This window comes from Chelonoidis abingdonii, chromosome 4, assembly GCF_003597395.2.
Source record: "Chelonoidis abingdonii isolate Lonesome George chromosome 4, CheloAbing_2.0, whole genome shotgun sequence".
Classification (NCBI taxonomy): domain Eukaryota; kingdom Metazoa; phylum Chordata; order Testudines; family Testudinidae; genus Chelonoidis; species Chelonoidis abingdonii.
In genome coordinates, this window is record NC_133772.1 from 14841301 (window position 1) to 14866707 (window position 25407).

At 43.8% G+C, this 25407-nt stretch overlaps 1 protein-coding gene across 1 annotated transcript; it reads left to right on the forward strand.

Moving 5' to 3' along the window:
• Nucleotides 1–7918: 7918 nt before the first annotated feature.
• Nucleotides 7919–24024, forward strand: RAB29 (RAB29, member RAS oncogene family). Its single transcript, XM_032792515.2, has 5 exons — nt 7919–8820; nt 13473–13544; nt 15826–16007; nt 18813–18934; nt 20348–24024. The coding sequence occupies exons 1-5, from the start codon at nt 8697–8699 to the stop codon at nt 20463–20465; spliced, it is 618 nt and encodes a 205-aa protein (XP_032648406.1). The 5' UTR covers nt 7919–8696; the 3' UTR covers nt 20466–24024.
• The last annotated feature ends 1383 nt before the right edge of the window (nt 24025–25407 follow it).

Consider the following 25407-nt stretch of genomic DNA (forward strand, 5'->3'; position numbering starts at 1 on the left):
TTTCAGATTGTGGGTGGAGAGGGGCACACATCCGCACTAACGATAGTGAGGTGGGGCATTTGTTAGTTGGGGGACAGAAAGAATGCGACAGCCGGGTATTTAATTTCTCCTGATGTAGCCATTTGAAAATCTCCCCCTTACTAGAGCTACTATGCCACAAACCACCCCTGGGGCCCATTGTAGAGCCGTTCGCATCCACACAGAGGGTACCCCATACTGGGCCCGGAAGCCCCCTAGAAGTTACCTTGTGGGGGTCGTAGCTAGTTCCAGGGCCCTGGTCGGCAGCAGGACTCCGGAATTAGCAGGGGTTCGCCGTGGGCATCGTCGCACCACCTTGATTCCTTTGTGGCGGTTCCCTCGAGAGGTACGCGGTCATATAATTAGGCCTACCGAGCCCCGCCCCTGGAGAAAGCTACCAGTTCTTGTGGGAGGCAGTACAGTCCAGGGCCTGCTACAGCAGAGCCAGTCTAACCATGGGTAACCGGTACATCAAGTTTCAACTGGCTGTCATAGGCTGCTTGATTTGGTGTACCCTGCCTGATTGGTTGAAATGTCAATGGTCCACTTCTTAAGGTGCAGGCCAGCAGCCACAGTTCCAGCAGCTGCTCATGAGCATTCACCCATGCCTGTGATAGCTCCTGGCCTGCCGGAGGATTTCCCTGCAGTTCAGAGCTAGAGACTTGGTTTAGGCCAGGCATGTTGACAGATTTGAAACTAAAAGGGGATTCCATCATGAACTGTCAAAAAATACAGATGTCCTATAACACCTATACAAGTATCAGAGGGTAGTCGTGTTTCTGAATCTGTAAAGCAGCAGAGAATCCAGTGGCACCTTATAGACTAACGAAGTTTTGGAGCGTGAGCTCTCGTGGGTGGAATACCCACGTTATCAGACGCAGGTAGTGGAATTTCCAGGGCAGGTATATATGCTAGCAAGCAAGCTAGAATAACGAGGTTAGTTCAATCAGGGAGGATGCGGCCCTGTTCTACAGTAGAGGTGTGAAAAACCAAGAGAGGAGAAACTGGTTCTGTAATTGGCAAGCCATCCACAGTCTTTGGTTTAGTCCAGAGCTGATAGGTGTCAAATTTGCAGATGAACTGAAGCTCAGCAGTTTCTCTTTGAAGCTGGTCCTGAAGTTTTTTTGCTGCAGGATGGCCACCTTAAGGTCTGCTATTGTGTGGCCAGGGAGGTTGAAGTGCTCTCCTACAGGCCAGGGAGTTGAAGGAGAAGCACTTCAACCTCCTGGCCACAATAGGCAGACCTATAGCAGACCTTAAGGTGGCCATCCTGCAGCAAAAAAACTTCAGGACCAGACTTCAAAGAGAAACTGCTGAGCTTCAGTTCATCTGCAAATTTGACACCATCAGCTCTGGACTAAACAAAGACTGTGGATGGCTTGCCAATTACAGAACCAGTTTCTCCTCTCTTGGTTTTCACACCTCTACTGCTAGAACAGGGCCGCATCCTCCCTGATTGAACTAACCTCGTTATCTCTAGCTTGCTTGCTAGCATATATATACCTGCCCCTGGAAATTTCCACTACCTGCGTCTGATAAAGTGGGTATTCACCCACGAGAGCTCACGCTCCAAAACTTCTGTTAGTCTATAAGGTGCCACTGGATTCTCTGTTGCTTACACCTATACAGATGTCTAAACCAAACCACATTTAGTTTCTTGCATGCCAAAAAGATAAGAGCTAAGGGACCACTGTCTAAAGGTACTTGTAGAAGAGTCATTTCCTGTTTGACGCTGAGGGATGCCTCTTTTTTTTATGGCCTTACCTGGACAGGGTATTTGGGAGACCTGGCTTAAATAAAGACTGCCTTAAATCACAGAATTGCAGTTCTTAATAGAGTGCTATCTCACAGACCCTGTGATAGTAGGGAGTGTGTTTCCAGAGGGCTTTCATTCCTAGGTTAGAAAGCTTCGGAACTGCTCTCTTCAAATGTCACTTGTGATTGTAGCTCTGAAATTCACATATCTTCACCCCAACTACTTCTCACGAATCTAACTTGTCCAGGGCGTCTGTCGAAATTTTGCTGCACTGAAGTCTCAATTTCTTGGAGACCTTCTCCTGCACCTCAACGTTAACAGACGCAAAAAACTGTTCACTTGCTTCCATGCCCAGTATTGAGGAATACATTTGAGATTTCCCTTCCCTAACAATTAAGTTTTTAGTAGACCCCTTCCTACTATTTTATATGCCTCATCAGTTCCCTAACTAAAGACTTGTGCCAGTGAAAGAGACAAACCCTCCATGGTCTCAGCTGAAAAACCGAGGGAGGAAGAGGTGGTTGTTTTAAGAGCCATAGTTCTACTTGGGTGAGGTACCTAAATTTTTACAGGTTGAGGGAAGGGAGGATGGGCAGGGAGGGTAAGAACTTAATTTATATTTAAATTTAAAAAAAGTTTGAAGGACAACTTTTTTTTTTCTCCTCCCCCTTCACCAGTTGAACATGAATGCATGTGTGCTTTAGATCTGGCTGCAAATGAAGAGAATATTGGGTTCCTCTTTGTATGAAAATTAAAAAAGACTGTCTTAAATATTTATAGTTGATATAACTGAATTGCCAAATGTCAACTAAACTGATTTTAAATTATATTTGGTAAAATAAAGATGACATTTATTTATGTGGATTGTGGCCTACTTTTTTTCTTCAAGCCATCATTTGTGAACACTGCTCACCCTGTCCATTAGTTGAAAAATGATTTTGTTCGCACTGCTACTAATTCTACCCTGCTGTATCTTCAGTGGAGATATTTACACTTTTCTGTAAACAGGAAGTGAGAGAGAAATCTAGTTCATAGGCTGTTGCTAGCCAAGGTTCCAGGTTTGATGCTAACACGTACAGTCTTGTCTGATAAGGAATTGGCTGTTGAATAACACTAGTATATACTCTCTTTCAGCATAAAACTAGAATAGATCTCCTTTGGTATGAATTGGTTGTGAGCAAATTAGTGCAGTTGTGGAAAAGCAGCTCAATCACTGAGAAAGCGCCCTCCAGAGCGATATAAGTTTTGTGTGCCGGATTGGGCACAGACGTAATCCCTAAAAGTTGGGAAAAGGGAAATGTAAGATTAATATTGAGGAAGATTTCCTCTGCGTGGGAGACTTTTTAGAGTGGTGTAGTCTCCCAAGTGAAGTGGTGGAAACCCCATTGTCTGAGGCACTTAAAACAGACTCCACCCTCGAAAATTCAGGGAACATCTTTGTGTTGGTAGAGAACTGAACTGGATGGTCCAGTCTTAACACTTCACTCTATGAGTCTCCAAAGAGACTGAATCACAAACTGGGCTATGCTCCTTTACTTTGACAAGAGTATTGGGAATTTACCATTAAATACTTCACGTGTGCTATAGCCTAACCATGTAAAAGTCCTTAGTGTGATACAAGGCTTCCCTGCAGCACTGGCTCAGCTGAGGAGAGGAAAGGCGAGGTTACAGATAGATGACTTGGATCTGCAGGCTAGCAGAGGGAGGACTGGGGAAATTCTACTGCAGTTTTTATAGAGGATCCCAAAGAATTTACACCATTACTTCACATTCAGCTACCACTGGGCTGAAGGAAGACACCAAACCAGCACACACAGGGCATTTTGGGCTGCCAGGACAGGCCCCTACTCTTACAGATCATGCCAAGCTGCTCTCTGATAGTTACATAATGCAGACAGAGGCCGGCTGAAAGGCCTCCACAGGACTAGATCCTACAAGCTGAGGATGTCCTTAAGGAAGGGAGCTGCCTGGCCCCTGCTGGAGCAAGGTCCCAGACAGTCAACACTCTGGATCCCTACCCCTGTTTCGGAAGGGAGAAGCATACAGCTGTCCTAAGGATAACCTTTTGATTCAAGGATTATAAACTTGAACAAGGAAGTGCTGGCAGCTTAGCCACTTGGCTATCCCTGTGGCAGGGTCACCGAGTGGACAGCCAGGAAATTGATGTCTATTCTCAGTGGATTTCAAAAGGGAGGAGTTCACGCGGTTGGTCAAAGGTTGCTCTCTTGTCCTTGTTTATGCTAAGGGGTTTGCATGAGTGGCTTATTCATGTGGCACATGTGGCTTAATAATTGATTTGGAACATGGTACATTGTCTGAATTAATAACATCTTGCCTAATACATTGTGCTTTAATGTATGTCAAGTCCAGCAGCCACTTGATTAAAGATCAGAGGGTAGCCGTGTTAGTCTGGATCTGTAAAAGCAGCACCTTATAGACTATGGCACCTTATAGACTAACAGACATTAGACATGTATCCGACGAAGTGGGTATTCACCCACAAAAGCTCATGCTCCAAAACGTCTGTTAGTCTATAAGATGCCACAGGATTCTGCTGCTTTTGAGTAAAGATCTTTCTCTGGGCTCATATTGGCTCTCACTGAAGCTCTCTAGCACCTCAGTGTTGTAACAATCAATGGAATATATGTAAAAATTTGTATGCACAGCAAGCCACACGTGTCCTATGATTGCAACCCATCAGCCTCTACCCATGCCAGCCATAGCACTGCGTTCAGATGGCTTCCTGTAAATTCAGCATGAGTTCTAGGCGGAGAATGCCGTTGTTTTTTCAGCCACATGATGTGCGTCAGAACCCTTTGCTGTTTTTGTAATCACAATCTCTGATGGCAGGGCATCTCTATTGACATGTATGTCCTCTTCTCCCGTGATCTGTTTGTCAAGGTCTATGCCAGCTACGGACACTCAGGCCCATGCACAATGAATGCTAAGCAACCTCCCAGACCTTCTGGTACTGGAGCCCACAACCATTGCTGCGTTCCTTACAGCTGCAGCCTTTTTTTTTTTTTTGCCTTTTTTTAAGACCATGGACCATTTCTTATCCTGTGTGGATGTGCTTTTTGACTGCTCGTCTGAGCAAGGGTCACCTTGTGTTTTCTGAAACCAACCCAAGCAGTCTCACTGCATTAAGGACAAGTGAAAACCAGTGAGACTTCATTTACTCCAAAAGTCTCTCTTATCTGAATCTATATCATGCTGCATAACTTGTCATTCTTGAATTCTGATTCTCCCGTGTGTGTGTGAGAGAGAGAGAGAAATGTATAAATTTTATAGAAAAAGCAGAAGCAGGCATTTGCAGGTGAGAGGTAACTTTTGTTTCGCAAAGTCCCCTTTAATTGGAAGTACCCATCACTCTGCTTCCTCTAACAAACAGCCCACTATGAATAAAAACCAAAGAGGTCTCTTGCCACGGTCTGTTTATTCATTGGAATCTGTGGGAAGATTTCTTAATGGCTGTTTTTTCAGACAGAACCTTGCTTTTGGTCCTTTTTGCCAATTCTGAGTGTTCAAAAATCATGGATGAAATCCTGCCCTTGAGTCAGACTCTTAAAAATCATGAGGTTTTTTTCCCTGATTTTGAGTTATTTTTATTTGCCTTCTCTTTTTCAGCCATTAGGGCATTTTCTAATTTTTCTATACAACTGCAAGGGCTACAACTTAAATTTCATTTTTTTTAAAGTGAGATCCTGTGATGGCAAGACTCCAGAAGCTGGGGCCAGATATCACAAGAGCTGGCATTACTGCAAGCTGCTTACATCTTGCGCATGCCAACTGATCTCACTCTCCTCTGTGTTGTTCCTAGTGAATGTAACATTAGAACAGGTGCTCTGATACCTGATTGGAAGCTGGATTGAGCGAGGCCTGAGACATGGGAGCAAAACCTATAAACTTGCTAAGTTCTTTCTTTACAACAAAATTTTAACAAATCAAAATTCCTTTGTCCCTGACCCAGATTCTAGGAGAACTTTTTTCATGATTATTTCTTCAGTCCACCCTTTCTGTTTAATCATTATTTAACATTTAGACTGTTATAGTGTCTACAGGTCTCAAGCATGGGAGTACCTCACTGTGTAATAGAAACATACAGTGAAAACAGGGCCAGTTTTAGGAAGTGCAGGGCACAATTTGAACAGTTTGGATGGGTCCCGGCAGGGATGACTTAAAAAAAACAACTGGTGGGGCTTGTACTCACCAGGTGGTGCTCCGAGTCTTCAGCAGCACTTTGGCGGCAGGTCCTTCACTCACTCCAGGTCTTTGGTGGCACTGAAGGACCCGCTGCCAAAGGGCCTGCTGCCAAAGACCCGGAGCAAGCGAAGTACCTGCCGTCAAAGTGCCGCCGAAGACCTGGGGTGCAGCTGGGTGAGTAAAAATTAAGAAGACGCCTCTAGCCAGGGAACAGATTCTCACTGGGCAGGGGGTCCTCTTAGGCGCGGGGCCTGAATGGGGGGAATTGGTGGAATAGGCGTAAAGCTGGCCCTGAAAACAGTTCCTGCTCCAAACAGCATACAAGTGCAGTTTATACTTAATCTTAACTAATGCTGAAATTCCTGGTCTGTGCCCAGTTGAGACTTTGTACCCAGGATCAAATGCAGTTCCTCCTGCTTTAAATGCATAAGCCCTTACCACCTGAGCTGAAGGAGAATCTCCATTAGCTCTTAGCACTATAGGGCCTATGACTGCATTCTACACAGCGTAAGGGCCGTAGCAGCAGTTCATTGCAATATGTGCTTACATAATATCTTTTTTCTGACAATTTCCATATCTCTTGTAGCTTTTAATTAAATCACACTTCATCCCTTTGAAGTCAGTAAGCAATGTGCTTATTGAGCACTGTTTGTGTACTCAGGTGCATACACCCATAGAACTTACTATGTATTTGAAGAGCTCACAGTATTTACTGCCAACTGGATATGGCAAATACAATTCAGACATGTGATACATGGGCTGAAGATATCATTTCATAGGAGCACATTAATTAATAGAAATTATTGGAATATATGGGAAAGAAACTGGGGAAATATCTACCTTTTTTGGTCAAAATTTGAATCAAACATTTTTTTCATCAAAATTCAGAAAATATTGACCACATACCAAATTGGAAGAGAAGCTGGGTGAATTATTTGTGACTTTGGAGGTGTGAGGGTGTGTGATACATTCATCCTTTTTTATATTTGAAATTTCAATGATAAAAAAGTTGAAAAATCAAAGTTTTAAAAATGTCAATAACTGAAATAAAAAAATTCATTGGGTGGGGTGGAGGTCCATGACCATGCCTTTGTGGAATAAATGAATTTCAGCAAGGAAAGGGAAGTCACACTAAGGACTTGAATAAAAAAGTCATTAAGCAGCAATCATACCTATTAGATAGACCTTTTCATCAGTAGCTCTCAAAGTACTTTACAAAGGTGGGCAGTGTCATTATCCCCTTTTTACAGAATGGAAAACTGAGGCACAGGGTGGGGAAGTGGCTTGTCCAAGGGCATTCAGCTGGCCAGTGGCAAGTCTGTCAGAAGAATGCAGGAGTCCTGAGTCCATCCCATGCACTATCCCCTCGGCTGCATCAAGGGAATCACAGAGGTGAGATTAGATTCCATGTAGGGTGACCAGATGTCCCAATTTTATAGGGACAGTCCTGATTTTGGGGACTTTTTCTTATATAGGCTCCTGTTACCCGCCACCTTCTGTCCTGATTTTTTACTCTTGCTGTCTTGTCACCCTAATCCCATGAGTCTTGGCCCCCCACTGCTCTACCTATAGACTACACTGCCTCTCAGAGATGGAACTAGAACCCAGGAGTCTTGGCTCTCAGTCTGAAGAGTTTACTTCTGCACCACATATAGTGCTGGGTAAATGTCCTAAACGTAATCCTGCATAGGGGCCACTCTTTTACTAAAAAAAGGGCACTGATCCAACAGTAGAGAGAAACAGGGAGAAGTAGCGTTTCAAAAAGCACAGCGTGTCCCTTTAAGAATAGAGAGTGGTCACGCTTTTCCACCCTACAGACTACACCTCCCACCAGCCCCTGCGCTCACAGACTCCCCTCTCTGTCTCACTTTTCCCCGAAGTGCCTGATGGGTAATGCAGTTTTCTGGGTGGGGGTCGGCCAGCGCAGCCACCTGACCTTCTCACATGACAGCAGCTGGCAAAGGGGCTGGCGGCTGCGGATGGAGGAGCAGTTTCTGCTCTGTCCCACTAGGCGGAAGCAGGGCTCGCTCTTTACCTCCACCCTCCCTAGTAGTAAGCAGAGGAAACAACCATTGTGTAGTGTGGGGAAGCTTCCCCCCCCAACTTGTGTGATGAGTGTGGCAGGGCTCAGCTCTCCCTCCAGTGCAGCTGCATGAAGACTGAAATTCCAGGAAACGTTCTGGGTTTGGCTGTTGATTTATTTTGTTATTCTCCTTCATCCTGTGGATAATTCTTCTTTGGGACTAGTTATTTTTTAACTTTCTTTTACTGCAAGCCAAACAGAGGGGCGTGCGTCTGCAAGAGAGAGTAGAAGTTATTAAGAAGCTAGATCTGTCTCTCTGAGTGAGCGGTACAGCGAAGGCCATGTCTGCAGGAGGAAACAGAAAGTTGTGTACTGTAGCTAGGTAGTGGTGTGCCCCTCTCTCTAAGTGAAGGGCATTCTGTACAAAACACTGCATCTCCAGGGAAGAGCAGAAAGTTTTATACAGATACTAGACCAGTCTGTCTGCGTGTGTTGTGCAGAACAGATTGTGGCTGTGAAAGGGGAAATAAGTATTTACAAACTTTGGCTAGCACATGTGTGTCTACTTCTGTAAGAGTTTTCCACACGAGAAAGTGGTTTTCAGTTCCCCCATCTCTCTTGGGTTACGTGTGCTCAGATTAGACTAAAGATGCTTGAATTGTAAAGAGAGGGTGGTTGTGTTTGCTTGGTACAAAAATGGGGCATAATGACCATATGTTTAAAGTTCTCATTGTTGGAGATGCCACGGTTGGGAAGACGTCGCTGGTCCAGCGATATGCCAACGACAGCTTCAACAAGCACTACAAATCCACTGTGGGAGGTGAGTGATTATCAAAAGATAGCGGCCTGCAGTGATCTATTTGTAAGGGGGGAAATCAGCAAAACTGTCCAATACTCCTTCACTCTGTTCTAAACTATATGTTCAGTGTCTCTAAATGTGGAATATTTTCCTGGCTTGGGATGTATATTTCCCTCTTCTCTTGCTATATTTTTCTGTGGATTGCATTGTCATTTGCTAAATTATAATGTTGGTGCACTGCTTCGAAGATTGGAAGCACTATGCCACTGTGAAGTATTATTAAGCTTATTAGAACATGCTAGTTTGTAGTTAGAAGTCCTTTGTGTGACTTCCCTTTCCTTGCTAGGGCTTCCATTGCCTTTCCATCAATAGTGCCTTACTGGGGCAAATTCTGCAGTGTATATATACAGGCAAACTCCTGTTGATGTCAGTGAGAGTTTTACCTGAGCAAGAGCTGCAGGATTTGATCCCCAGAAAGATGGTAGTGGCAGCAGTTATCCGAAAGGAAGATACCTTGGACATCTTTTACCACTGCATATTTGTCAACAAGGATTTTTGTCAACAGGCTGAGTTCTCTCCATGAGAAGGCAAGGAGTTTTAATGGATTGTTTTAATGAAGGATTGATGTGTGGAAGGAATTACTATTGGCATAAAGGGGGAGATTAGGATGGTTGCCTCTTAGCACTTACTATATGAGTGGACCACTGCAGCCTAGTGTTGCTGTGTGCTATTAAATAGCTGTTGTGTTCCATGTTCCATCCCAGAAATGCCAATATTTCAGTGCTGGTTGAAGTAGTTTGTGGTCTACATTTTCAAAAGAGATTTGGGGTGCAAAGAGGCCAGATTTTTAGAGGGTGGATGCCTGGGACTTTCTGAAAAGTAGGTCCTTTTATATTGTGCTCCCAGATTCGCTCGTCACTCTTGAAAATGTAGGCCATAATTTATCTTGTGTGTGTTAAGTGCTCTGGGGTCATATTAAGATGAAAGCTGTTGTATTATTCTTATTTATTGAGGGTCCTTTTCTCACAGGCTGAGATGTGAAAATTGTTTCTCCTATACCCCCCAGCAGTAAAAACTTGAAGTTACTCAATAAAAGGAGTAGTTTTCAGCCTGCAAGTATAATCTTTTGCAGTTCCTGCAGCATCTTACAATTGAGGGCTTCATGTTGTTTTACACCTGTTATTTAATTAGCCCCCTGTTGACAGATGGGCTAGTAATTTTTCTGATCCTATAGGAAAGGATCTGGGCAGTCTGACTCTAGCCACTTGAGCACAAACACATCCTGATGAGTTCTAACTCTGAGGTCTCTGATCATTACAAACTGCCCCATGAGAACCTGAAGCCAACTTCTCTTTAAGGCCCTCCCTATGCTGGGACCACCAGCTATAGTTGATTATCAGGTATGGGAACTGCTTTGAAATACATTTTCCAAAGTGCCTCTAATCACCGTGGTCTTGTTGCCTGTGGCGGAAAGGAATATTGTTTAAATGGCCATCCCGGCAGCTTTGCAGCTATAAACAAACTTGCTAGCGAATGTATGTTACAACTTCTTAACACTGCTAGGTAACAGTTTGAGGTCCTGTCTCCACTGTAAAACCAGCTGTGTTGGAGGACCTGGTGACGGCACCTTAGTCCCATGACATGGTTAATGCTTGGCCTTGGCTTTGTTCCCTATTTATAACATAGTTGAAGCCACTCTCTAGCAGAAACTAAATTTCTGTGTGCAATGAAACCATGCTACTTATGGCCAGGTTGGAAGACCGGTGTCAAGAATGGTATCCATACTTTGAACACCTTGTAGCAAACCGGGATAGACAGATAGCTCCCACATAGACAGGATCGCAATAGTCCAGAGTTCGGCAGCCTCTGGCATGCAGCTCACCAGGGTAAGCACGCTGGCAGGCCGGGCCAGTTTGTTTACCTGCCACATTGGCAGGTTCGGCGGACCGCGGCTCCCACTGGCCGCGGTCCGCCGTCCCAAGCCAATGGGGGCAGCGGGAGGCGCCGAGAGATGTGCTTGGCCGTGGCTTCCCGCCGCCCCTGTTGGCCTGGGACGGCGATCCGCGGCCAGTGGGAGCCGCGATCGGCCGAACCTGCCTACGCGGCAGGTAAACAAACTGGCCTGACCCGCCAGGGTACTTACCCTGGCGAGCCGTGTGCTAGAGGTTGCTGACCGCTGCAATAGTCTTTCATCCTGAATTCCTCAGAGGAGAGATTTTGAATGAGCACAAGGTTAGCAGGGTTGGGGAACACAGTTAAGAGTGTTTGACACTTTAAAGGCTAAGTGGGCCCTTGAATTTTTAGTCGTGGTACGATGTGTTAATTAACTCAGTTGTAAAGTCTGGTGTAGCCGCAACCCAAATATTTGTTCTAGAATGCAAATATCTGTGTCCTGTTTATGCTAGATTTTAAGGCTGTGTTATGTAACATTGTTAAATCACTACTAAACATTTAAGTATAGACTTTGGGACAAGCGCATCGTAACAGAGACTCGCAACACCGTTGACTTTTGCATACAGGACCTTAATAGTGTGTGGAAACAATCCTGTGTTTGAAAACATTGTCCAGCCTAGCTATAAACGCTAACGTAGCAGGGTTGAATAACAGGCCAAGTGCAGGAGGCACTAAGGCTCAATCCAAACAGTGTCTGAGTGGGACAGAATAGTAGAGGCCAGTGTCGGTGCTTTTCCTCTTGTTTTCAAAGCACATGCTTACTTTAATCTCTCTGCTGGAGAGTCCAAGATGAAGAACTAGGTCAGAGGTTCTCAAACTGGGGGCCTGCACCCCACTGAGACAGTGATGTACAAAGTGCCTGGATTTGGCCTTGCAAAACATGCACTTACACACAGCTTTGATCATTTGCAGCAGCAGGGGTGATGCATTCTCTCTCTGTCCTCAGTCGTTAAAAATAAATCTCTAGCTTCAGAAAGTTTCAGAACCACTGAATTAGATATTAGCTCAACTGGACAGCCTTCCTTTGGATTGCAACCTATCTGATCTGTGTCACTCCTGAAAAATGTAGGTCAGGTGTGTGTATTTATGCTCACTGGGCACTTGGAATTGATTTGGTTTGGAGTGGGGAGGTTGTGTGTGAAAGGAAAAACTGCTCCCCAAATAACACATCCACATTGTTTCAGGCAGCACAAAATGGAGACAAGTAAAAACAAAACAAAAAAATTGGCTAATTTTGTAAATTCTTGGGCATTTATGAAGAACCAACGCTAGCTTCTGACAGATGGCAGTGCTTATTTTTAATGCGTTGATACATTTTGCTTTATTAAAAAGATTACTAAACATAGCTGTTTAATTGCCATTTTCTTCCGTTTTGATCTAGGATCAACCAGTTTTTAAAAAAGCAAGATTAGCAAGGCTGACTTTTCATTTTAAACTATCCCCATTGTGTATATTGGCCCTTAATCAAAATGATCTGATTAGTCCTGCCTGCCACTGATACTGTGTGTCAAGGGCACAAAATGTGCAATCCAAATACACTTGATGGAAATGAAAAGTAAATCTGGATGACTGGGGGGAGGGGAGGTCTCCTATAAAGCTCTCTGTGTAATAACATTACCTGTGTTTATTTTTTTAGTTTACATTGTTATTTCTCAAGATCAGGTGCTGGAGAAGGCTTATTCTTCAGAACTCTCCCTGCAAATTTAATCTTCCTTTGATGATCCCGTTTATTATTTCCTCTACTCTAGCACCTAAGAACCCCAGCCAGGCCACTGTTGTGCGAGGCACTGTGCAAACTGTGAACAAAAAGGCTCGCTCTGCCCCAAAAGACTCAGGCCACGGTGCTTGCCCAGCATTGCTAGTTGAGCATAAGACTTACAAGTAGGGTTTAAGTCCCATTCTGCAAATCAAGAGCTTTGGGTGCGATTTTCACAAACCTTAGTGGTGGCCCGAAAACTGATCCCATTGAAGTCAGTGCTGGCTTCAGTGGGAGCAGAGTTAGTCCAACAGCGAGCTAATCCCACTTTGCTTGCCTCTTTCCTAAATGACAGCATGGCTGCATCTATGCCACATTTTGGGGCCATATCTTGTACCGGATCAGCCCCAGCAGTGCTAGCAAGTGGGAGTAATAATAAGAGAGATACCTATCTCCTAGAACTGGAAGGGACCTTGGAAGGTCATTGAGTCCAGCCCCCTGCCTTCACTAGTAAGACCAAGTATTGATTTTTGTCCTAGATCCCTAAGTGGTCCCCTCAAGGATTGAGCTCACAACCCTGGGTTTAGCAGGCAAATGCTCAAACCACTGAGCTATCCCTCCCCCCATCGGGTTATCTAACCCTGCTCAAAGTGGCTATATACAACATGGCAGTGAAAATCCCAATGCTTTTTCTATGCTAGTGCTCCTGCTGCAGCCAGTACTGGTGGAGCTGCAATGGCAAGAGACTTCCCACAAAATGCTGATGTAGGCGAAGCTATAGCCTGCATGTTGCAGAGGGAGCAGGGTGGACATGGGGTTGGCTGTGCCCAGGGAAAGAGTAAATAATAGCAGGGTTTAGAAGGAGAAAAGTCGTGTGGCATTCATATTACAGTCCACTACAAATTGCCATTGCTAGTAAAGCATCCATCAGTTGTAAAGCAAGATGCCTGGAACCAATGATAGAAATGGGTGGGGGAAACGCACAATCCCTGATCAGATTTCTTTTCTCTTTGGGGCCTCACAGTGGATTTTGCTCTGAAGGTGGTGCAGTGGTCAGAGTCCGAGACGGTGCGACTTCAGCTATGGGACATCGCAGGTGAGCTCATACAAGCCTCTCGAGTCAGTAGAGGACAGAGTTTCCAAGTGTGCAGCTTGTTTGACTTTTTTTTCTTCTTCAGCGGAAGACCCTTAAAAAACCCAGTGACTTTATTTTTGGTTGGAAAAAACAAAGGTTCTGTTTTGTGGTGTACATCCCCCACCCCCGAAATGGTAATTAAACGTTGAATCATGTGGCTAGTCTAGAGAGAACACAGCAGCATGGATTGATAAATTCCACAGCATGCTTTCCACTATTTAAAAGGAACACAGACTGAATGGTGAGAGAGGGAAGGTGATGTGTATCTGGATGGAGCATTTTTCACCTCTCTAGAGCCCCTGTCTGAATACAGCACGGACTGGTTGCCATGAGTAGAGTGCTGATTCTCCTCGCCCTCAGTTTTAAATCAGGAATAACTCCCACTGCTATGAGAAAAGAATTGGGCCCAGAAAATTACCATCTGACAGGTGTTTGGTGGCCTGTGTGAAAAGAATAGTGGTTTCCTAGAGAATAAGTGTCTATATCAGAGACATCAATCAAGTGGTCGTGGAGACAGGATTCCCCTACAGGCCCTGGAGTTGGTGAGTCTGGATTGGGGTGAGGCACAGTATCTGGGAGACAGTGGGATGGAGAAAACTTTCATTGCAGCTGCCTCTGTAGAGAACCAGAAGAACTCCGCTTCCAGCTCTATCAAAGTTTAGCAGCAAAAGAGAAAGGAGACAGAACAGCATGGGGCAGGGGTGGGACGGGGCAGGGTAGGGGGTTGGAGCATGGAATTGTGGGACTGGGTGACTGGTGAAAGTCCTACCTGTGGCTTTATCCTGTTTCAGTATTTCTGGTGTGAGTGTGGCACAGGCATCAATCTAATTATTAAAAAAGGAGAAGTTGTTCCAATTGCAGCAGCATGCAGATGTCAGCTGAAAACCCAAGAGGCCATTTATGGTTTGTGGGACTAATGGCTGCTGCATTGTTGTTTAACCCCCAGCCATGTGCTCAGGGCTGTACAAGAGTCTCAGACACTGCCAGTTCCTGCCCTGTAGTGCTTACAGACTAAAAGGCACACAGGGAAAATAGCAGTTGGGAGGTAAGTAGAGAATATATTATTGCTGACCCCTTGCCAGCGTAAGAGCCTGTAAATGCTACCAAACCTACAATGCTGTGTTATTACGACACAGTCATCATCCACCCCGTGGTATATAAGGGTTGGTCTGTGTAGATTTGACCAAGTCCCATTTCAGTTGTGTTAGTGAAGCATGTAACAGAAATGTCCTGTCTACAGGGCGAGGCACTGTTTAGACACAGACTGTGGCTACCTAGAGGGCTTACAGCGATGCAGCTGCTCTGCTGTCAACTCACTAGTGGAGCCGCTCCAAGCCGGTGGGAGAGCTCTCTCGTCGACTTAATTAATCCACCCCCAATGAGTGGTGGTAGCTATGGTCAGTGGGAGAAGCTCTCCTGCTGACATAGCACAGTCCATGCCGTCACTTAAGTCGGAGTAAGTTATATTGTTCAGGGGATGGCTTATTCAGACCCCTGAGCGATATAAATTATATCAACGTAAATGGTATTGTAGACATAGCTACAGTCATTTTGGTAGCATAGTAAGGCCCAAAGGGCTTGTTCACCCTGTGGTTAAAACTGTATTGCACAAACTGCGTAGTTACTAGGGTCCTAGCAGTTCCTCTAACTAATATGGATAGGTTATTTTCTGAGAACAGTGTTCATAACATTACAAGATGTATACAGCATGTAGCCTGTAGCACTGTTCTGCTAACACATACTTAGGAAAAATCCTTGTGAAGACTGATCAGGGAAAAATGTGATTAGAACCCTCCGAACAGCTGTGTTTAGACAAAGTATTGCTGCTGTTAGCCAGGCTTCACCATGGATGAGGTCAAGCTGCAGGTGGGAAATAAGATGGGCTTAAATGGCCACAAAAATAACAGTGAGAGGAAAGTGGCTGGAAAACAGAGGCTTGGGAGACATGTGACTTGAGCACATTGGTGGGGGGATAGTGGGTGGTCAGGAACTTCTAAGCTCTAATATGAGCTGTGCTGCTGAATTGCTTGGGCAAGACACTTGTCTTCTCTGTGCCTCAATTTCCTCATCTCTAAAATGAGGATAGTGGTCCTTCCTTCTTCAGAGGGGTACTTGGAGGCACAGTGTGAGGTGGCTGGCACTAGCTGGCTTTAACTGGGGCAAATCCTCGGCATGGACCAATCCAAAGAGATGATCTTTAAAAAACATCTTCCCCCTCTTTTCTTCCTCCCCACCCCTCCAGGGCAGGAACGCTTCACATCCATGACCCGGCTGTACTACAGAGAGGCATCGGCCTGCATTATCATGTTTGATGTCACTAACTTCAGCACGTTCAGCAACAGCCAGAGGTGGAAGCATGATTTGGACAGCAAGCTCACGCTGCCAGGTGGAAGCCCGGTGCCCTGCTTGCTGCTGGCTAATAAGGTGAGCAAGTCTAGATGGACCTCCGGTGTATGTGTATTTGGGGAAAGGGGGTCTAAACTGAAGTGAGGAAGATCGCCGTCTCCTTTAGACTTTGTCAGAGCTGTTACGTATCTTGTGGTCTTGCTAATCCCTTCCCTGATCATTCACCTTTATCTGGCAAGGATCTTGTTATTAAAATGCTGAGCCAGGACAGTGCTGCTCCTTACATGGTATTATTTTTACTTAGCTTGTAAAGGTTTGAGGGAAGTGGATCAGTTCAGGAGACCTAGTCATTCCTTGGCTGGGCAGACATTCGGACAATACTGGCTCCTAGGGTATGTCTGTACTCCCCAGGAAGGTGTGATTATAACATGGGCATTTAATCTAGCTAGTGCAGCTAACAGTAGCAGTGAAGATGCAGTGGCACGCATGGGCTAGGAACCAGAGTACATACGTAGGGTTCCCAGCTGCCTCGTACTTTGCTAACACCCATTCCACTGCATCTTCTCTACTATTGTTCTCAGTGCAAGCTAAATTAAAGCTAGTATGGGTATACCTGCCTGCACTACAACCACCCCTTCACTTGCAGTGTAGACATAGCTCTAGGTTGAAAGTGGCATCAATATTTTTTTTCTGAGAAAAGTGATCCCAGGAACAATTTGGGTACAGGGAAGAGAAAGTGGGGCCCAGCTTGGGAGTCTCTTCAAATTCCTCTCAAACCTCTTGTGTTTAGGTGGGTGTTAGATAAGCTTGTGAGTTGGAAATGATCCAGACAGATTGGTTAGTTCTGCTTGAGCTTTTTCCCCCCCGATGTGTATGCAGGATCAGCCTCTGCATAGCTAGATTTCCTTCCTCTGGTCTGATTTGTGACTGGCGCCCTGTTAGCATTTCTCACTTCCACTTTGTTTACAACTTATTTAAAACATTGAGTCAAGTATCAGAGGGGTAGCCGTGTTAGTCTGGATCTGTAAAAGCATCAAAGAGTCCTGTGGCACCTTATAGACTAACAGATGTATTGGAGCATGAGCTTGCATCGGACAAAGTGGGTATTCACCCACGAAAGCTCATGCTCCAATACATCTGTTAGTCTATAAGGTGCCACAGGACTCTTTGATGCTTTTAAAACATTGAGTCTGACATAAACAGAGTGATTTTTTTTCTAGCCTGGGCTAAACACTGGAGAATGTGTTCGAGGAGACAATCCTGCATTGTCAGGAAGGATAGATTGAATGGGATCTAATAGACCCCCTTCTCCTTGGAGTTTATACTGCCATCCTTCACTGCAGTATCTGAGCACCTTCCACACCTGGTTTCCATGATTCTCCTTGTGGAATTGGTGAGTCAGCAAAATGGTTCAGTGAAGAGAGGGATTGTTATGTCCTTTTGTGAGCAGATTTTCAGATCGCACCCATGCTGGGGGTTTGAACTGTTTGCAAAACCATCTTGAAAAGCACTTTTAACCAGTCCAGGCTAATACTTACATTTGGTTGGGCTGTCCATTTTGGACAGAGCCATCCCATGTTTAGACTGGGCTCTAGCCTCACTTGCCGCTTAGGCTACAATGCGATTTATAAACTGAGGTTAAAAAGGGTCTCGTTGGGCAAGTTCTGTGTTGAAACAGAATTAGTCGGGCTTAATAAAACTCTCTGACATTGGCTAACCAGCCTCAGTGCCAGCCTTATGTAGACAGAGCTTTGGCCGATGCCCAATATTCTGAGTTGCTTCCTCATCTTCCACTGGAGTGTGTTTTGCTATGCGCTGTTAGGTGGCTGCCCATGTCTTGCCCCATGGGCAGCACCAGTTCAGATTGGCAGGTATCGCTTTCAGAACTGGCAGCAGAGAGCTCTCCTACGAGGGCTCCATCTCTGGAATCTGCTCCCTCTGCTGCGCGATCAGAGCCAGAGCATGGTGCCTTTCAGAGGGTTGCAAAGCTTTTCTGTCCACACAGATCTTTAATTTGCACCAGGTTAGAACGCATCTGTATGACAGGGCAGGGAACGGGTTCATATTCAAATAAGGTCACCTATATGGGTGACCTGATACTTCCCTTGCTGAGAGAGATGCCATTTGTGTATTGGTGCACAGTGTCACGTTTCATTGTTCGAATCGCTTGCTGCTTTGTTTAATGATTTATTTCTCTTGTGTTTAAAAAAAACAATCAATCTTCTGTGGAAACAGGGGTGTCCCTTCTTTGTGCTGTCAGCTCCGTGGCCCCTCAAGGTCCAGATTGGTGAGGCTTGTCTATCTTGAGTGATAAGGTCTAAAATTCAAGATCAGCCAAGAGCTGGTTATCAAAGGCATGATAAAGGGGACAGCATGTTATACAGTCATTCTTCTTCTCATTGGGGACAGCACTTCCTCCTGACAGCAGAGTTTAAAGAACGCAGGTTCTGTCTACACTAAAGAAATCTGCACCAGTGTAACTGTGTCAGTGCAAACCCCTAATGGAGATGCACTGCACCTTATTTCTCTATATTAGCATCAGTGTAACTGCATAAGTGTGGTTAGGTTGATGTGAATTTTCTTGATGTAAACAGAGTGTTACCTAGCCTGGACGAGGGAGAACATTTCTCTGCCCCACTACTTGCAGTCTCACTCTGAAGGGATCCCCAGCACTTGCATGCTTATGCCAGATTACTCTCAAACCAGATAAACATACTGGCAGTTACATCATCCCACTAGGAACCCCTGTCTGATCATGCTCTCAAGTATGGGAAGGGCTGGCACTCATGAGCAAGATGGGATGGGTGAAGGAAGGCTGCTCCTTTGGTTTAAAATAAATAAATAAAACGACTCCTTTTAAAGTGACCAACTCTTATTTTACAGTGTGACCTTTCGCCATGGGCAGTGACCAGGGAAGAGATTGATCGGTTCAGCAAAGAGAACGGTTTCTCTGGCTGGACTGAAACATCTGTCAAGGAAAACAAGAATATTAATGAGTCTATGAGGTAGGTATGATGGCTTCGCAGAGTGCCTCTAAAGCAGGGATACTCAGATTGAGGCTCAGAAGCCACAAGTGGCTTTGTAATGTGTCTCCTGCGGCTCCTTGCTGCACATGATATTAAAACACCATGTGATTTAATTATTAATCAATCAAAGTTATTAACCAATCGGGATGTTTTTACTATGTTATTAACTAATTGTAGTTGCTAACATAATACTTGGTCAGTCATTTAGCTCTGAGAATTATATATCTATAAGAATATATGTAAAAAAATAGTAAGTGAAACAGTGAATTCACACGACTGTGGCTCTTTAGAGTAATGTTGATCGCTAATTTGGCTCCTGAATCACTGAGGTCTGAGATTCACTGCTCTAAAGGGTTAACCTCTTAAGGAACTGAGCACACTGTTGGCACTTACCACAGAGCAGTACTAATGTGCAAGTCATTCTGAAGGGAAACTGCAGCTGGAAAGGTCAGAAGTTATCGTGCCCATGTCTAAACTGTGACAGGTTTTGGGAAATACAAGGTTTAACAAAATACAGCAGATATTTTTCAACTGCCAGTCTCTACTGGGAGAATAAGACTGGGGTGTAAGAGACTGGAGATCTGTTTGTAACATAGTCATCCTTCAGTGGAGTTATCCCAGCAGAGAACTTGGCCCTTTTACTTTTCCAAGGGTTTATGAAAAAGTGTTGGATTCTCATTCCTGGGCACTGCTCTCTGTTTGCATAATGGCTATGGCAGGAAAACACAGACTTCCCCATCCAAGCCTGCTGCTGTGCCTTGATCTGGAACAGGAGGGGCTCACCTCCAGAGGTGGGGAGGGTACTTCAGTCTCTATGGTTCATTCAGTCACTGGCCTCTCTAGTGATGCTGCCAGCATTTGAACCAGCTAGTGTCCCTGAGGCCACGTCTAGACTACGTGCCGTATCGGCGCGTTAAAATCGATTGCTCGGGGATCGATATATCGCGTCTGATCTAGACGGGATATATCGGTCCCTGAGCGCGCTTATATCGATTCTGGAACTCCACCAAACCCAACGGAGTTCTGGAATCGACATGGCGAGCCGCGGACATCGATCCCGCGCGGTGAAGACGGGTGAGTAAATCGATTTTAGATATTCGACTTCAGCTACGCTGTTCTCGTAGCTGAAATTGCATATCTAAAATCGATTTTACCGCGTAGTGTAGACCTGGCCTGATAGTGCTGTTTGTGCTGGGATCAATTGCCCCCAGGGAATTGGATTAATAGCTCTAATTTGTATTACCTAGTATTGTCCTTTTAAGTCCACAGCAGCTAGCTCTGTCCTGGTGGGTGTTGTTTCTCCCACAGGAATGGTGGCTATATCCAGTTGTGTACCAGACTGTAGGGGTGTAGTCTCTTGCTGATTGTTACAACATATGTGTTGTTTCCTAGAGTCCTTATTGAAAAGATGATGGCATCGTCCACGGGTGATGGAGACCTCTCTGTTTCTGGCCGCGGGGATTATATTAACATAAAAGATGCTTCCCCACCTGGCTGGGGATGCTGTTAGCTTTGCTCACTTCTCCGTCTGCATCAGAGCAAAAGGGAATGTCTTTTTTCACTGATAATTGGCTTTATTAAGTGATGAAGAATTGTCTCCTGTTCAGCACACACTGACTCTCAGTAAAGCATTGCTGTCAATGATTGTGGGAGAATTCCTCTTTATTCCAACATCGTGGCCACCTAAAGCTATCTGCTGCTTGTATCGTCTTGTTAACCCAAACCATGCAGCCGAACACTTCTGAAGTAAGAGTACTCCACTTACTTCTGAAACAAGTGACTGGACTTGAGGGGGAACGGTAATATTTCAATATATACCACTAACTCCCAGCTATACACAGAGGGATTGTTCCAGAAGGGACAGTTACAATGATCTTCTGTTCTGAAAGTGAAGATCTAGCGATTTGCGCGTGTCTCCTGATTCCTAACATGGTGTTACAGTAACTCCTCATTATTTCACACTCTGGATCTGCGTATGACTAATGTATCTGTTGTTGAAATGCCTAGAACTCTTTGTCAGTTGTGGCAATCACCTTGGGCTGAAAGAAGACACTTACGGGTAGCCACAATACCTACTAGCAACCACTGTGGTGTCGCCTGATGTGCAAAGTGGATTGGTGTGAATTTGGGAGATTCTATAGCACAGCTTTCATGTGTGTACATTGACTGCAGTGCTTAATTTGTCCCTGTCTTCTGCTCTGTCTCAAGAATTGTCCAATTGCCTTTTGCCAGTTATCCCTCTGCCCCATACATTTAACTCTTCTGATGCCACTTTATTAGGGCCTCCAGCAGTGAATGAGAAAAAGGTTGTAAACCCTCTTGTGTTGTAGAACAGTACTCTTTGCTTTTATAGCACCTTCCATTCTGTGATCTCAAATAGCTTTACAAATGCTGATGAATTACTTCCTTGCAACCATTCTGCAGCGGTGAGTTAAAGTCTTTGGTGGAAGTCGTGGTGTGCTCACTGAAAGCCCAACTGCTGCTTTTAGTGATCCTAGGAAAAGCAAAGAAAGGGACTTAACTGGTCAGAAGGAAATAATGGAGAAAACTCCTCTTTGCCCTTTTGATGCCTGTTATTCTCCCTGCATATTCTACATGTGATCATGGGTGCTGACTGACTTTTGGGCAAAAACGTTCAGATGTTTTCATAAAAGCACGTTTGGCAGTTTCCAAAGGAGTTAATATAGATCTCAGCCCAGTAAAGCAGTGGTTATATGGAGTGGGGTTGATGGAGTGGGTTTTTAATCCTAATTTTAAATAAGGGCAAAATTAATCCTCTGAAACAGGGGTGGCATTTTTCTGTGGCAGATTCAGTAAGAAGGCTGTTTGGGTGAAGGATATTAAAGGGCTACTGTCAAATAAGAAAGTGATCTGAACACAGGACTTTGAGCCAGGAACATACGGGATCCGTTGCTTGCTATGGGAGTGATCTTTTCTGTGGCTTTTAGTAAACTACTTCACCCTTCCATTCATATATAAAAATGGGACTAATTACCCTACTACCACAAAGAGCTGAAGATTAATGAATGCTTGTAATGTACTTTGGACTTTAAAAGTTCTATATAAATGATGAGTGATAAGGAATTTAAGCCCAGCATTTTGTTAAAGCATAAAATCCATATGAGACTAGGACACAAGCAAAATTTTGTTGTGTTAAATGCATTTAAATATGCCATCACTGTGTAGTCGGGATTCACAGTGAACCCATACTGTGCAGAAGGTATGTGAAAACTGGAAAGAGGAACTAACCAGCAATGAAGTGGAACTGATCAGTTTAATTTTATTGTCCAAGCAAAGTATAATATAAAAATAGGTGGGATAGCTCAGTGGTTTGAGCATTAGGCTCCTAAACCCAGGGTTGTGAGTTCAATCCTTGTGGGGGCCACTTAGGGATTTGGAGGAAAATCAATACCTGTTTCCGCTAGTGAAGGCAGGGGGCTAGACTCAATCATCTTTCAGAGTCCCTTCCAGTTCTATGAGATAGGTATATCATTTTTTTTTTTTAAGTAAACAGCCTAAAATATAAGTACATTGGATTTTAAAAATCTAGACTTCTAAAAATAGAAATAGAAAGATTAAATAGGAAAAGTTCTTGTTTTTTTTAAGAGTTGATCTTGACAGCATTCCTCTGATGATCATGATAATAATACCTAGCACTCAGCATCCATTGATCTCAAAGTGCTTTACTAGGGAGATCACTTTTAATATTCTCATTTTACAATGGAAAACTGATGCACAGGGAAGGAAATGACTTGCCCATAATGGCACAATAAGATAGTAGCAGAGCCAGGAATGGAACTCAGCTTTCCTGAGGTAAGTCCAGTGCCCAACCCAGTAGGCTACATTGCCTGGAGGAATAGATTTCATCACATGTGGTGATGCACTTTAACCTGATATCCAGCAGCAGCTCTACAGTGCCTGGGCCTCTTAATTTTGCGTAAGTAACTGCCTCTCAAAAATAAGCAAAAAGCTTGAAATCCTTTAAAGGTTTCTTATATGCAAGACATAAAGATCTGCCCAAGAGTTGCGGAATGGTGTTATGTGCACAGGTTTGTTTTTTTGTTTTCACACAATTCACTGTTTGGTAACCGCTCAGTAGGCACAATAGAAAAAAAATAAGTGTCAAAAATCAACCCAGTGCAACAAAGAATGGTCTTTGCTTGAGAACTGTTTAAAAACTCAGCCAAACAGGAAAACAATCTGTGCAAATGTGTGTTTTTTAGAGCTGCTTCTCTGACACACAAGGCACTTAAAACAAAAAAGCAAGCTTGTTGTTAACCTCAGTTTAGTTCTTCTGCAAAACAAACTCGGGTTCAAAGGCCCCATCTAAACTCAGGTTTTGCTATGTTAGGCAACCAGTCTTAAACAATGCTTTGTGAAACTGTTTTCTGCTAATGTGATTGTCCTGTCCATGGTGATTGGGATACTTTAGCTTAAGTTTGTTGGGTGTTTTAATGTGAGATCAAAGTTTTTTGAAAAAAAAATTTAACAAAGTTATGCCCCATCTGTGCAGGCTTGTATAGCTGTTCTATCAGAAACATGGTAGGAAACTGTTTTTAAGCAAAGAGACTGAATTTTCATCTCATCTGTGCTTATTACAACTTCGTACTCTTTTTGCATTATTCTGTGCCAACTGACCTCTCTCTCTTTCCTCCACATTATTGCTTAATGTCAGAGATCTTTGGTCTGTAGCCATGGGACTCAGATTATGTTAGATTTAGTTACACATTTTTTAATTGTGAAACTTGGATTACTACAAATCTACCAATAACTAGAAAATTGTACTGCAGTAAAACTTCCAGGTGATGAGGAGAGAATACAGTTCAAAGAGCCAAGTCAACCATATAAAAACTCTTGAATTCTTTTTTTGTTTGTTTGTTCTTGTTATTTTGTTTAAAAGTCTTGCAAGGATTTTTTTTATAGGCAAGATTCTGGTTAGTGTTTAAGTTACAATATTATTTTGTTTATATAAAAAGGAAAAAGCTGGTGATTTCTTCTGTAATAATCAGTAACCAAGGCAGTATTGCAAACATTAAAACAAATTTGTAATAAAAATTCTGACTTTTTTACTCTTATGTAGTAGTTATTGGTTTCCTGTCTAAACAGTCCTAACCGCAGATGAATTCACAAGTCCAAAACAAAAATATTTCACTGTCAACAACCATATCAGTAAAGAAAATTGTGTGTGAACATTGAACTGTTCCCCCTCTGCCCCAAAAATAAGATTTCTGTCCTACAAGGCGAGCAACACAAATGGCTCTCTTTCGTGTAAATACACTGGTATTATGATATTGTGTTAAGGGTTACATTTGCTGTTAAAAGTTGTTGACTCTTATGAATCCAGAGATTTAAATTTCCATGTACTACTCTGAGGCTGTGTCTACACTACATCATTTACAGCGGCACTGCTGTAGCACTTCTGGTAAGAGAGAGCTCTCCTATTGGCTTAATAACTCCTGCCTCTGCGAGAGGCCCATAGCTATGTTGGCAGGAGAAGCTCTCCTGCTGACATAGCAATGTCTACACTGGCACTTAGGTCAGTATAACTTATGTCACTCAGGAGGATGCCTTATTCACACCTGTGAGTGATGTAAGTTATACTGAAGTAATTTGTAATGTAAACATAGTCTGAGTCTTTTAAGCTCTGCTGTCTCCAAGGAGTCTGCAGCTTCACCTATAGTTTTCTTATGTACTGCACCGGTATCTTGTGGTGATCATAGCTTGTGCCCCTTTAGCTGTGTTTATATTGGGAAACTGCACTATTTAGGCGAACCAAAGTAGGAGGAGATGAGTTGGCAGGTGTACCCACAGATCAGGAATAACAGCAGCATTTTTCATCCCTGTTCACATTTGACGCCCAAAACCATTTTGGACAACAGTGCCTGTGGATATGACAAAGTCATGATATTATATCACATTAATACTCTTTCGAACAGAACAGTGTTTGCAGCTGTTGAATTTCACCATGTATTTTGGATTCAAATGAGCCAAGACCTGCAACTGAAACATAGCCCTGACTCCTGCATTTTGCCTAATTTCTACATGCTGTCAATGTTGCGCTTCTTCTCTACTAAAGCTGAGCTAGCTTAGGAAAATATTACCCACCACTGGTGCAACGATGAAATCAAAACCAGCCAAAATTATCTGCTTGCAGTGTTCCTTGATTACACATGAAGGAATAGATGCAAATCAGCAATGTGATGTACTGATATAAGCTTCTCATAGCTATTGACCATATTTCATGGGACCATCCAGTACACATTTTATGTTAGAGTATAACTAGAGGGGATGGAGGGAAATGAAGGTGTAAAAGGACCATCAACCAAAAAAGCTGCATGATTCTAAAGGTAACTAAAAAAATTACCACCCTGAGTTTCCATGCTTGTGTTTTGGTGATTTAATTATGAAATGTTCTATTTACAAATAGGGACATGGAGTTTTTTTTAATAGAT

Coding starts and splice junctions, on each gene's coding strand:
- RAB29 (XM_032792515.2), top strand. CDS start 8,697: ATGGGGCATAATGACCATATGTTTAAAGTTCTCATTGTTGGAGATGCC. Junction 13,545..15,825: donor TCAGCTATGGGACATCGCAG/GTGAGCTCATAC, acceptor CCACCCCTCCAG/GGCAGGAACGCTTCACATCC. Junction 16,008..18,812: donor GCTTGCTGCTGGCTAATAAG/GTGAGCAAGTCT, acceptor CTTATTTTACAG/TGTGACCTTTCGCCATGGGC.